The 14225-nt window shown below is 36.1% G+C and overlaps 1 protein-coding gene across 1 annotated transcript in view; it reads left to right on the top strand.

The window, feature by feature from the left end:
* NUP107 (nucleoporin 107) overlaps positions 1-9219 on the top strand; it is a 52548-nt gene extending 43329 nt beyond the window's left edge. Inside the window, exons 23-28 of the mRNA XM_074269689.1 lie at positions 1312-1414; positions 2391-2551; positions 3530-3655; positions 4156-4269; positions 8318-8485; positions 8931-9219. Coding sequence (XP_074125790.1) covers positions 1312-1414; positions 2391-2551; positions 3530-3655; positions 4156-4269; positions 8318-8485; positions 8931-9038 — 780 coding nt within the window. The 3' untranslated portion in view covers positions 9039-9219. The remainder of the gene's footprint in view (positions 1-1311; positions 1415-2390; positions 2552-3529; positions 3656-4155; positions 4270-8317; positions 8486-8930) is intronic.
* The last annotated feature ends 5006 nt before the right edge of the window (positions 9220-14225 follow it).

Genomic DNA, 14225 nt, shown 5'->3' with positions numbered 1-14225 from the left:
TGGATTATTTATAGAAACCTTGAAATAACTTAAGTGATCCATAGATCAGAACCTTTCTAGCACAAAAGTACTCTGTGACATTAATTTATGGATCTATTTTCAGTCTGAATTAACTAGAATTCTTTATCTAATTGATTTAATCTAATATGTGATAAGCCATTTGGCTGGAATAGATAGCATATGAAGAATAAATAAATAAGGCTAGAAAGGTAGTTGGATTCAGATTAACAAGGATCTTAAATGCTGAGTTAAAGAATTTCTATTTCATCCTGTAGGCAGTTAAAAGCCAGTGAAAATAGTTCCCAAATCCAAACTTCTTGAGTTGGCATTTCACATTCTTATATATTTCTCTCCTTCCTCCACTTATTAGTCTAGCCAGAGTGGCCTTGCTCTTCCTGACACTTAACACTCTTCCTGTCTTTTTTTGTATCAACTGTCCCCCTATGTCCACAATGAACATCTTCCACCTCTTAAAACTCTCTGGTTTCCTTTGAAGATCAGCTTGTTTGATATTTGAGCCCAGGAGTTTGACCATATCTATTAGGAAATTTGCCTTGAAAGCTGTGGGAAGGAGAGATTAGAGAAAGGGAAATAAAGAAATCATCAAAGTTCCACAAAGTAATGAGAACCTGGACTGGAGTAGTTTGCTGTTCGAGTAGAGAGAAAGGAGTCTGTGTGCAGCATTGTAGAGATATATTCAACAGGAGTTGGCACCTGATTTGAATCAAGAGATAGTGAACAGTCAAAGGTAATTCCAAAATTTTGAACCTGGACACCTGAAAGAATGCTAATGCCGTCAGCAGGGAAGTTGGGGAGGTTTGGAAAGAAGGTGATAAGTTCTGTTTTGCACATGCTGAATGGTAGTGCCATTAGGTCATCTAAATGAGAAAAGTAATTTACAAATTATTGGTGAAACAAATATAGTTTTGGTCTTCTACTGCCCATGGCCATAGAAATACCAGAGATGCCAAAGCTTATCTTAAAGAAATACAGCATTGTTCTGATGAATTGATTCTTAAATACTGGTGATTACTCTTCCTTAAGTCATTACAATCACTAAATTAATTAATAAAAATCCTTCATTTTATAATGAAACTAGGAAGCATCATTCTCATTTTTAAAAATAACCATCAGAATCTTGGTAGCACTTCTGAGCCAACTTAGAAAAAAGGGACCACATAGAGAGACCAGAGAGCTAATTTCCAGACTTTTAAAATATACTTTTGAGTGCATGACCCAAATCATGGAAGGGATTACCTTTTTGAGAAGAACATGAATTTTAGACTAAATCACTGCCTTTTTCTTTTTAAGGAGGACCGCCTAAAGATTGATGTGATTGACTGGTTGGTATTTGATCCTGCACAAAGGGCTGAGGCTCTAAAGCAAGGCAATGCTATCATGAGAAAATTCTTGGGTACAGTATATTCTCTTTTATGGTTTTGTTGTTTTTTTATACCTGAGAAAAAAGAAAAGTCCTTAGCAGTGATTTCAGTAAGTCAGTAGTCTTTCCTCTTCACAGAAAGTAGTGTGCTATAGTTGAACAAGACATTTTGTTTTCAGACATGACAATTGTGTTTTGTTTTGTTTTGTTTTTCACTTGATTGCTTATTTATTACAAGGGTGCACTGTGGTAGTGATGTAATATAGCTTCTAGGGGAGACAGCAATGATTTTGAGGCTCCCTGATCTTACACTGCTTCTGTTCTAACAATAAGTCAGTGATTTAAAATTTTCTGGCTTTGGAGTTTGCCTCAGGGAATTCCCACACCCAATCTAAGAATAACAGTCTATCTGATTTTGAATGGATCACTCCTCAGTTCTTTGCTGACTGTCCCACAGTTTCTGGCCTCAGGAGAGTTCCACAGATCACTCCTGAGACAATAGTGATAACCTGTTGGTCAGTAAGAACCAATTGCTGAGACCACTCTTTAGTCCGGACTCTGGGCCATAAAATTAGAATATCTATAACATGAAGAACTAGATAAACTGTCTCTTTGATCCTCTTTCTTTGCTAAATTCTCTTGGAATTTAGTCCACCGGTAATAACTTTACAATTACAATAAACTTTGCCAGTGACTAGGAAATGGGTTCAAGCCTGCAGGTTCTTTTGAGACACCTAGGGACACTGTTCTGTGACCCTAAACTTTTGGGATCCTTTCCCAATTTCAATGGTGGGGCAAGAGCACCATTGGGAAGTGAAATGAAGGAAAATCAGGTCACCGTCTATTAGGAGTTCACGAGGGACTTTAATATATGGGTGTCATTTTCCCCATCAGAATAAAATCGCCTACTAATGAACTGATAAGTACAACCTTAGCTTATTAGTAAACTTTTTTTGCTGAAAAGACTGGATAAATATTAAAATGCTCTGCACTTTTGTTCTTTATGTAGCATCTAAAAAACATGAAGCTGCAAAAGAAGTGTTTGTAAAAATTCCCCAGGATTCGATAGCAGAAATTTATAATCAGTGGGAAGAACAAGGGATGGAAAGTCCACTTCCAGCCGAAGATGACAATGCTATCAGAGAACACTTATGCATTAGAGCTTATTTGGTGAGAATTTGAAGAGAAAAAACCCTTACAAATGTCTTGTCCTTCCTAGACATGACACTATTGGTTCACTCTTAGAAATTTTCCAGGAACAATGGAGATCAACCCAATATTTTTGAAACTAGAATTAAGGATACAACCTTTGGCCATAGAGCCATCTCACCTTGACCTAATCAACATGATGCCATTTTACATGGTGTTGTGAAACCAGAATTTGGTGTCCAGTGCAGCTCCGAAAATATTTACATAGTAATTATTATGTGCAGAGCACTGTGCTCCAGGTTCTGGGAGACTGATAGGTTAAATGAAACACAGTCTTCATTTTTATGGATTTATAATCTAGTTGGGAGATATGACACACACAAATAGTAAAGCATAGTCTATAATGAATGTTAGTCAAGGAAGACGTAATCATTCTAGTCTTTCCTTAAAATTCTTTTCTCTGAAATAAAAACTAAGTCTTATTCTTGGGTTAAAAAAAAAAAAAAAAAAAAAAAAGGAGTTGACAGTGTTAATATGCTGCATGATTTTATATATATATATTCCCCCCCCCCCCCCAGGCTGGGGTTAAGTGACTTGCCCAGGGTCACACAGCTAGGAAGTGTTAAATGTCTGAGACCCTATTTGAACTCGGGTCCTCCTGAATTCAAGGCTGGTGCTCTATCCACTGCACCACCTAGCTGCCCCTGGATGATTTTATATTAATCTTAGCTTGATGTTTGCGCTTTTGGTCAGATAAATTGAGCAGCAGTAGATTTCAGGTTTTCAGTGATTGGTGTGCCCCCAAAAATAATAGCACCTAGAAAACACTAAATATTTTTGATGATATTAACCTAATCAGTTTGTCAGAGCAGTTCCTTAGTAATACAAATACAAATACCCTTTTTAAACTTTAACTTGGACCCTGCAAGAATATATTAAAATTGCTAAACCTCAAAACCAATGATAATAAGTTTCTGAAAGCCTTTTCTTGACTTTTAGGAAGCTCATGAAACCTTTAATGAGTGGTTCAAGCATATGAATTCAGCTCCGCAAAAACCTACTTTGATATCACAAGCTTCTTTCACAGAGAAAGTAGCTCATGAGCACAAAGAAAAGAAATATGAAGTAAGTTAAAATGTGGATGTAAGAATGTATTTTTTAATGAAATATAATTTTTGATTAAATTTAACTACATAGTTTTTTTAAGATGCTATATGTTCAACAGGTATATTACCCATTGGAACAGAAATACCTTGTCAGTTTATTAATAGAAGTCACTAATTATTTAGTTATTAATTATTTTTGTTTAGTTTGTATGTTTAGTTATTAGTTAACAATAAATTAACTGTTAATAACTAAAAGAAATACTCTAATCTTTTTGTTAATTGCTTTGTCATCTGCTAATATTTTTTCCAATAATTAAATAGAATGGGGGAAAAAGCCTCTTCAGTTGGTAGAGAGCATTCATGAATAAAAGAATTCTAAATATTTATATAATCTTTAATTTGTTGTATTAACTATTAGATGGCTGAGTTATATGCTTTTTAGGATTATTGTCTCCCAAGACAACATCTTGCTCTCTAATCCAGATTATGCATTGACTTTAAATCATATTTCTTCTGCAGATGGACTATGGTATATGGAAAGGTCATTTGGATGCCCTAACCTCTGAAGTAAAAGAGAAAATGTACAATGTCTTACTATTTGTTGATGGAGGGTGGATGGTAGATGTCAGAGAGGTAAGTTGTGTTTGTTGTCCATAAATAAAACTATAGACATTCTGTCTTCTTAGAAAAAAGACTAATAATCTTTCACAGCCTATTCTCAAATGAGTAAATCCCGTTGTTTGACCTTAAACTGAAAATACTAGCTAGTTAACTGACGGGATTTAAAAAAAAAAAAAAAAAAAAAAAAAAAAGAGGGACACTTACAGAAAGACATAGAATAGGCTATAGGCTGCCTTAATATGCATATTTTGAACTCTATCCCTAGAATTGTCCAAATAGAGGCCAGGTGATTCCATCAGTGAATTGCTGGGCAAACACCCTGCCCTAGGAAGTTGGATTTGGATGCCTTCTGTGCAGAGCCTTCCATGTCTGAATTTCTTTGGGTCCAAAATAACATTATTTAGAGTCTGAGCTGTGTTCTCAGCCAGGAAGCATCCTTGTACACAATGTTTCTCTTCTCTCAGTCTCATTTCTTTAATCTGTAAAGTGATCTTGATGGGGGCTGTGGCCCCTTTAAGATTCCTTTTCTGATCTCCAACTTCCTTTGGGACTGACCTTTGATTTACAAGATCTGGTCAAAACCACCCTTTTGTATTCCAAGGGAAGAGATCCAGATCTATGCCAGTTTGGGCTGTACCCAGCCCCCATTCTAATGATCTGCTCAGGTAGCCCATCCCCACCTGGTGGGTTCTGGCCCTCAAGGAATCAACCTGGAACTCCACTCTAGGCTCCTTCAGGCAAATAAAAGAGCCAAGCTGGAATCATCTCTTGGCAGAGAGTTGAGACATGCAGGCAACCATACTTTGCATCACAGACTCTCTGTCCCGCCACTTTTGGTGTCTTTCTTCATCTATCTAATACCTTTTACTAACCAGACTTTAACCTTATTTCCAAACCATACAATAAACCTCTTTTATCAATCTAGGTTTTCAGGCCTGTAAATTCATTTACAGAGGACTCTCACCACTGCTAGACCTCATTTAACTCTGTATCCTTGGGCTGAATCCAAAGGAATTGCAGGGGAGCTCCATTTGACTTCCTGTACCCCAAACCTGCCACTAGGCCTCAATTAATCCTAATTTTATTTAGATATAGACCGCCTCATTTGGTTATACCTCATCAGTCTCTTAACATCCCTTCCAATGATAAAAAATGTTTAATCCTATGAAAAATTACTAGTGAGCATAAGTTAATAGATAAGTTTTTTGACTTAATGTAAAGAGGAGTTTGCTAATTAAAGCTGTCCCAAGATAGGGCAGGTAACTTTTCCTGAGGTAGTGAGAACCAGTGGAGATGCTCAAGTAGAGGCCAGATGATTCCTTGCTGCTAGTAATAGAAGACTTCATGCTTCAGGGAGTTCAATTACTAGTCTTGGAGTTCCCTCCATTTCCAAGGATCTGGAGACTCTAAACTGAACTTTAAGATGTATTGTATATGCTTATTTGGGGAACTAAACAAAATATGACTTTTATCCAGAAGAACAAGCAGCATCAAGCATTAATGTAATTTGTACAGAGACAGCCTTTTCTGGGCTTTGATCAGCCAACATTTATCAAGCATCTATTACATGTATATTCTTTGATTATAGAGATGAGACCATCTCTTCTTTGTGGAGCTTAACTTTTATTGGGGTGATAAAATATGCACACAAATAAGAATAAGAAAAGGTAGCTTGTGGGGTAAAGGAGGGATTTTAATAGAGAACTACAGAAAGATTTGAGAATCTTCTTGTCAACTGAAAAGGCTCTGGGAAGAAGCGGCACCTGAGCTGAGGCCTAAAAAAGTTTGATGAACTGGGAAGAGAGGAGGAGTATATTCTAGGCCTGTGGCATACCCAGCACAAATATAGGGAGGCAAGAGATAGCAGGTTGAGATCAGGTAAGATCTGATAGTCTCTGGAGTATAGAGTGTGGGGAAAGTAATAGGAAATAAGACTTTAAAAGTAGGTAGAAGTCATTATTATCTGGAACATTAAATTCCAAGTACAAGGAATTTATACTTTTTAAGCTATAAAGATTTTTGAACAATAAAGTGACATGTACACTTTTTTAAAAAATTCTTTTTAAAATTCTGTAAAGGATGGACCGAACAAAGGAAAACCAGTTATCATGGTTTTCTAAAGACTTAGACCAGACTCATAACTTTATGAGGGAAGAGGGAAGAATGGTGTAGAGGTAAAATAAACAGGACTTGCCAATTGCTTGAATTCAAGAGAGAGATAAGAGTGCAAATAGATTCCAAAATTTTGAGCCTAGGTGCTTTGATGGATGTTAATGCTATCAATAGCAATAGGGAAGTTGAAAGGAAGTATCAGATTTGGAGTGTGTGTGTGTGTGTGTGTGTGTGTGTGTGTGTGTGTGTGTGTGTGTAATAAGTTCCATATTGGACATGTTGCATATCAGGTTCTAGAAGGATATCCAACTGGACTAGCCTGAGGCTTGTGGGCAATTGGAAATGCTGACTAGAGAGAACAGTTTATGAGTCATCTGCTTTAAAAGGATAATGAAATCTGTAATTGGTTGAGACCATTGACAGAGTGTCTAGAGAGAAAGGAGGCCCATAAGAGGACTTTGAGGGACACTACTGCTTAATAGGTTGAAAATCTAGCACAGAAGCCTGAGAAAGAGTAGTCAGACAGATAGGAGAACCAGGAAGAAACTCACCAAAGTGGAGAGAGAAAAGGATGTCCAGAAGTAAGGAGTAGTAAGCAATGTTAAAAGTGACCCAAAAAGTCAAGGAGGAGAAAGATCAAAAGAAGTTTATTGGATTGAGCAGTTCAGAACTCATTGGCAACCATAAACAGAGAAGTATCAGTAGAGTGATAGGAATAGGATTCTAGATTGAAAGAGGTAGAGAAGAGGCAAGCAAAGAAATAGAGGCAGTAAGCCTAGAAGATTTACTGAGTCTATATAATGGAGCTTGAGCCTGTCCAAAAAGCAAGTAATGCCTTCCACTTTATGCTCAGGGGTTACTGTTGTGAGGGATATAAAGGTGAAGATATAATCCCTCCTGTCATGGAAATTATAGTGAATACAAGGTTTTATGATAGTTCAGTGAAAAGGAGCTTACTTCTCATTCAAGGAATCGGAGAAAACATGAAAGAGAACGACTTTTTTTTTTTTTTCTGAGGGTTTGTTTTTATTTTTTATACTCTGGTATATTGCCCTATTACTTCCCTCTTCTCTAGCCTGACCACTGAACCCATCCTAGTATTAAACACATTTAATAAACAAAGCTAGCCTGTAGAGCTAGCCATATCACACAGCAGCTGCAATTTTCCTCTATATATAATGTTCTCTCTCACCACACATGCTATGGAGAGATTGAAAGTAGATTTCCTTACTGAGAGATAATACTTGAGCTTCACCTTAACATAGAGGTCGGAGTGAAGAAAGAAAGAAAGAAGAAAGGGATGGAAGGGAAGGAAAGAAGGAATAGAATAGAATAGAATGAATCAAATCGAATCAGGTTGTGAAGGACCTTGATGCTTAAACCAGAATACAGATTATTTCTCTAGGGAGTTGAGCTGAGGAATAGTGAGTTATTTGTTTTCTGAGCCAAAGAGTGACATGATCTAAGCTGTACTTTAGGAACACTAATAGCGGTATAGAAGCCAGAAAAACCAGTTTAGAATGATCTAGACTAGAGTGATAGTAAAGGGAGTAGGAAGATAGGGTAGAATTTAGAAAGCTGCAGGACCTGGCACTTGCTTAAATAGTACATCAGAAAGGAAGCATCAAAGATGATCAAGTTTAATTTTCAGAAGCCTTTTCAAGTATGAGAGATGATTCAACTTTAAAGAATCATTGGGTTTTGCTCACATATTATTGACCTTAAAAAAATTTTGGAAATCAGACGCAACTCATTATGCAGATGAGGAAAAGGACTAGACAAAATTCAAAGACTAAGTGCTTTGCCTGAGGTCATGTAGGGTGGCAGGGGCAGGGTCCCCACGTGAGCACTGCTCTGCTCATCTCAGTTTCAATAATGGAACACACTAAGCCCCCCTCAACTAGTGCCCAGTCTTTAGTTGATGTCTGATTTCATTTTGTGTGTGAAGGATGTTGAAGATGACCGTGAAAGAGCCCATCAGATGGTCTTGCTAAGAAGGCTTTGTTTGCCAATGTTATGCTTCCTGCTTCACACAATTTTGCACAGCACAGGCCAGTATCAGGAATGTCTGCAGCTTGCTGATATGATTTCTTCAGAGCGTCACAAGCTTTATACGGTGAGTTGGAGAGAAAACACTCAAAAAGGAAAACCTCTTAATAAGGTCATTGAATATTTTTCCATTTTTGTTAGTTAGGAGTTCTTATTAAATGTCCTATCACTTTGTGATTGTTAAAAACAAATACCCTTAAAAAAAATTTTATGTTTTGTAATGAACTTGAGAATTTTAACAAAAGTATTGTTGCAGCTTTAGACTGACCATGCTTTTTTCAAATTTACAATGTCTGTTAAAGCAGTACTCTGGTTACACATTTATAGAAAGTGAATTCTATAAAATAAAAACTTCAAGAATAGTTTTCCTCTCTTTAAAATATAGCACCAGGAAAATATATGCCATTTAGATTCATTAACTAAGTTTGAGTTTGTGGCTTGTAGTCAGGTTTTTTTTTTTTTTGTTTTTTTTTTAAGGCCAATTTTCTAATTTATATTTGTTTTTTTCTCAGGTATTTTCTAAGGAAGAACTAAGGAAGTTGTTACAAAAACTGAGAGAATCATCATTAATGCTTTTAGATCAGGGATTTGATCCACTGGGATATGAGAGTCAATCTTAATTTTCTATTGTATAATTCCATTAATTTCCTAACAGCACCATAATGCAGATTTCATTAAATATGCACATTTATGGTTTGTTTTTTTGTTGTCATTGTTATTGTTATTTTTAGGAAAAGATGTAAAATTTAACTTTTTTTTGTACTTTTAAATAAAAATAATGGCAGTCTTTTTTCAAGTGATTATAGAACCGTATTTATTTAATTGTGTTTATTAATAAACTTGTATCTAAGCTGAAAATTTTTTCTTCAGATTCTCCAGTGAAAATCCAGGACACCTAGGTAGCACAGTAGATAAAGTGCCAGACCTGGAGTCAATAAGACTCATTCTCCTGAGGTCAAATCTAGCTTGAGACACTTATTAGCTTTCTGACTGTGGGCAGATGACTTAACTTTGCTTCAATTTCCTCATCTGTAAAATGAGATGGAGAAGTAATTGGCAAAACCACTGTAGTATCTCTACCTAAAAAAAAAAAAAAAAAGGCCAAATGGGATCACAGAGAGCCAGACACTCCTGAACAACAAACAGTGAAATTAAGGCTGAAGAAATTGTTCTATTTTCTATTGAAGCCATGAGCTTCATGTTAATTGATTCTTTCCCTCATCTCTATTTTATAGCTATAGAACATTAGCATTTTCAAGTTGGTGCAAAGGGATTAGAAAAGTGTAACACAATATTTTTTTTTTTCCTTTTCTGAGGCTGGGGTTAAGTGACTTGCCCAGACAGGTCACTCACACAGCTAGGAAGTGTTCAGTGTCTGAGATCAGATTTGAACTCGGGCCCTCCTAAATTCAGGGCTGGTGCTCTATCCACTGCGCCACCTAGCTGCCCTGTAACACAATATTTAAGACGAAAATTATCATGTTTTCCTCATTGTTGTAAATGTTTAAGGAGGATAATTTTTTAAAAAAATTTTTTAACTTAAATACAAACTAGAAAAAGAAAAAAAAAACCACTGCCATGTGCACAGGAGAACATAAGAAAAGACATAAAATATAAAGCAACAAATTTCTATTTCAAGAAAGTCTGTGTAATAAATTCTATCCATTGTATTCAGAGCTGTCCATCTTTTCTTTGCTGCCTAGTAGGTTTTCTTTTGTTCTCTGCTGTGCACTTTTAAAACATTTATTTATTTATTTTTGCGGTAATTTTATGATTAAGTAATTTTTCAGCATTGACAATTGCAAAACCTTTTGTTCCAACTTTTCCCCCCCTTCCCCAGATGGCAGGTTGACCAATACATGTTAAATATGTTAAAGTATAAGTTAAATACAACATATGCATACATGTCCAAACAGTTATTTTGCTATACAAAAAGAATCGGATTTGAAACAGTGTACAATTAGCCTATGAAGGAAATCAAAAATGTAGGCAGACAAAAATAGAGGGATTGGGAATTCTATGTAGTGGTTCATAGTCATCTCCTAGAGTTCTTTCGCTAGGTGGAGCTGGTTCAGTTCATTACTGCTCTGTTGGAACTGATTTGGTTCATCTCAATGTTGGAGAGGGCCACGTCCATCAGAATTGATCATCATATAGTATTGTTGTTGAAGTTTATAATGATCTCCTGGTCCTGCTCATTTCACTCAGCATCAGTTCATGTAAGTCTCTCCAGACCTCTCTGAAATAATCCTGTTGGCCATTTCTTACAGAACAATAATATTCCATAATATTCACATACCACAATTTATTCAGCCATTCTCCAATTGATGGGCATCCACTCAGTTTCCAATTTCTGGCCATGACAAAGACGGCTGCCCCAAACATTCTTGCACACACAGGTCCCTTTCCCTTTAAAATATCTTTGGGATATAAGTCCAGTGATGATGTTGCTGGATCAAAGGATATGCAGATTTTGATAACTCTGAGCATAGTTCCAAATTTCTGCTGTGTACTTTTATTTTAATTCTTTTTTTCTCCTTTCCCTGCTCCTCCCCAAAAAGAATATAATTAAAAGAGGATCTATTTGGGGGCAGCTAGGTGGCGCAGTGGATAGAGCACCAGCCCTGTATTCAGGAGGACCCGAGTTCAAATCTGGTCTCAGACACTGAACACTTCCTAGCTATGTGACCCTGGGCAAGTCACTTAACCCCAGCCTCAGGGGGAAAAAAAAAAAAAAAAAAAGAGGATATATTTGTATTTGTAGACATACACATGAACATACACACACACACATATATATATAAACACAAATATGTACATATATACATAGATATCTATAATCACATATATCTATACACACACACACACACACACACACACATATACATTCATATCTTTCTAGAGAGGTCAATTTTTGTTAAATAAAGTAGATAGGGGATAATTTTTCTCAAGCAGCACTTACCTTTTAAATTTCTCATTCTAAATAGGTTTTAGGATCAGACCTAAAGCTGGAAAGCTATTCTAAGAGCTCTGCCATATTCTACCATGGTAGAAGTGGTTCAACAGAAAGAAAGGCAGCTTCTAAGGATCAGCCTAGTTAAGTATTCAAAGGCTCATCACTAATATTATAGCCAGTTGGTAATAAAACATTTGGCCATGGCAACACATGAAACACATACACACAAAAATGCAAAATGGTGCTCATTCCTATCTAGCCCCTTCTACTTTTTCAGTGACAATGTGAGGACTATGAGAGATAGTAAATGCCTATGGTTAAATGCTCTATAAATATTGATGTGTGTTCCCTACATGTTAGCAATTACAAATATACTACTGGAAGTAGATAAATTATATCAATCATGATTGGGGGGGGCATTTTTTTTTTTTTTTAAAAAAAGAATTAAAATTTTTTTCTAATTGAAATAAAAATAAAAGAAAGGAAGTTGTGGTTAATGAAAAGATACTTCCTTTTCCTTGGAAAGCTAAGCAAAGCTGTTGATATGGGTTGATTTTATCATATGCACAAAGGAAATAAGTATTTCAAAGGATATTTATTTCACATTGCAAGCATTTTTAAATAGGCCACTTTGAAAGTTATTTTAGCTTATGCCTCAACATTGATTAAAGAAATAGAAAAATCCTATAAAGAATTTGACAAAACTCTCCAAAGAAGCCAATATATACTTTGATGCTTGGTGATTTCAATGGAAATATAGGAATAGATGAGAGAAATATTTTGCAAAATATAGATCAGAAGGAAGGAATACAGCCGAAAATTTGGCCGTAGGTTGAAAAGAAGTCTCATAATTTTATGTCATATTTATTGGAAAAATAAATTGGGAAGCTCATATATGGTAAACACTATAACAAATTCTCCCCCCTCCCAAAGAAATTCTGTTTTAACCAGCTTTGTGGGTAGAGTGAGGCCAATGATTTGTTAAAGTAAATGATCAGAATTTGTTGGTCTGTCATGTCTGACTCTTCATGATCCTATTTGAAGTTTCTTGGCAAAGATATGGTTTGCCATTTCCTTCTCCAACTCATTTTACTGATGAAGAACTGAAACAAATATAGTGAAGGGACTTGCACAGGGTCATACAGCTAGCAAGTGTCTGAAATTTGATTTGAACTCAGGAAGATGAGTCTTCCTGACTCAAGATACAGTACTCTATCCACTCTGCCACCAGGCTTCCCCCCTAAATATCAAATTTAGCAAAAAGATCATGAGAAAAAGATATGACCTGCTACTGAAATAACCACTCAATCCTGAACTTTTAAGATAAGTATTTGATTTTTAAAAATAGCTCATAGCCAAAATGGCCACACTGATTAAAAGTTTTATACATAAGTTCAACCACTATAAATCTATTACCATAAGAAGGAAACCAAATGAAGTTAAAAAGCATCTTTAGTGAGGAAATGTTCAGCCTAGTTCCCAAGCAGAGAAATAAGAACCAAAGGGGACACTAAACAACTGTATGTAAACTCATTTGTAAAAATCTGGTGAGCAAAGATAATAGTTGATTAGAATCAGTGGAGAGTGAAACCAATTTTCAGAAAGCTTGCTAGGAAATCTAACCAAGAAAATCACTATTCTTTGCATAGAGATGATAATTAAACCCACCATCTTGGTTAATGAGGTCATTGAAATTACACAAAAGAGACTCCAGGAAAACCTGGAGAACACCAAGTTAGGGGGTAAAATGCTGGCAATGGGCCAGCAAAGGGACCTGCAAAAAATAGTGTATATAAAAATATATAGAGAGAAGGTAATCAACTGTGTCAAATGAAACAGATCAATAGGGATGGGGAACTGGGGGAGGAGGGGAAAGCATCAGACTTAGCAGTTAATAATGCCACTGTTAACCAAGCTTTTGGTTGAGTACAGGCTAGAAGCCAGATTGCAAAAGATTGAAGAGAGGATCATAATTGGAAGTCATGAGTATTGACCGTTTTTGGTTTTTTTTTTTTTTTAGTTGAAAATGAGAGGAGAGAGATGGTGGGGAGGTTTTTCAAGAGACATGCTTGAAGGCAGTAAAGAAGGAATCGGAGAATGAATAGTGGAGCAAGAGAATGATGGAGGAAAGAACAATCTGATGGAGAAGATAGGAGAGGATGGTCAAAAACATGTAGAAGGTCAAAGGAAAAGGCCCCCTAAATTAGGCTGAACAGCAGGAAATTTAAGTGAGAGATAAAGTTAACCTTGTCTTGGGAGGAAGAGGAAACTAACAACAATTACTTTAGTTTTCTCCATAAAAGTAAAGTGAGATCCTCTGCTGAGAGAGTTGAGGGAAAAGGTGGTATGAGAGACTTGAAGAGAGAAGGGTTAAAAAAGTTTGTGTATGAAATGAGAGGGAATCTGTTAGAAAGTAATAGAATTCCCTACCAGAGTGAGACACAGGTGGTGGATTAATACCTTAAATTTGTTATAACTTCCTCCAAATCTATGCATCAGCACATAAGAACAGAGGAGAGAAACAGATTGGGAAGGTAATCTGGCTGGAATTTAGCAAGGGATGAAGAGGTAGGTAAGTTAAGACTTTGTGACCTCTCACAGCTCTCTGTAGCTCTCTAGTCTGTAAGGTCCATAGAAGATGCCAAACTGACAGGTGTGTAATGGTATCTCAGAGTTGTCTTAATTTGCATTTCTCTGATCAATAGTGATTTGGAACACTCTTTCATATGAGTGGAAATAGTTTCAATTTCATCATCTGAAAATTGTCTGTTTGTCCTTTGACCATTTATCAATTGGAGAATGGTTTGATTTCTTATAAATTAGTCAGTTCTCTATATATTTTGGAAATGAG

The sequence above is a fragment of the Sminthopsis crassicaudata genome, chromosome 5, assembly GCF_048593235.1.
Source record: "Sminthopsis crassicaudata isolate SCR6 chromosome 5, ASM4859323v1, whole genome shotgun sequence".
Taxonomy (NCBI): Eukaryota; Metazoa; Chordata; class Mammalia; order Dasyuromorphia; family Dasyuridae; genus Sminthopsis; species Sminthopsis crassicaudata.
The sequence above is the reverse complement of the archived record's forward strand: the minus strand, read 5'-3'. Positions and strand labels throughout refer to the sequence as shown.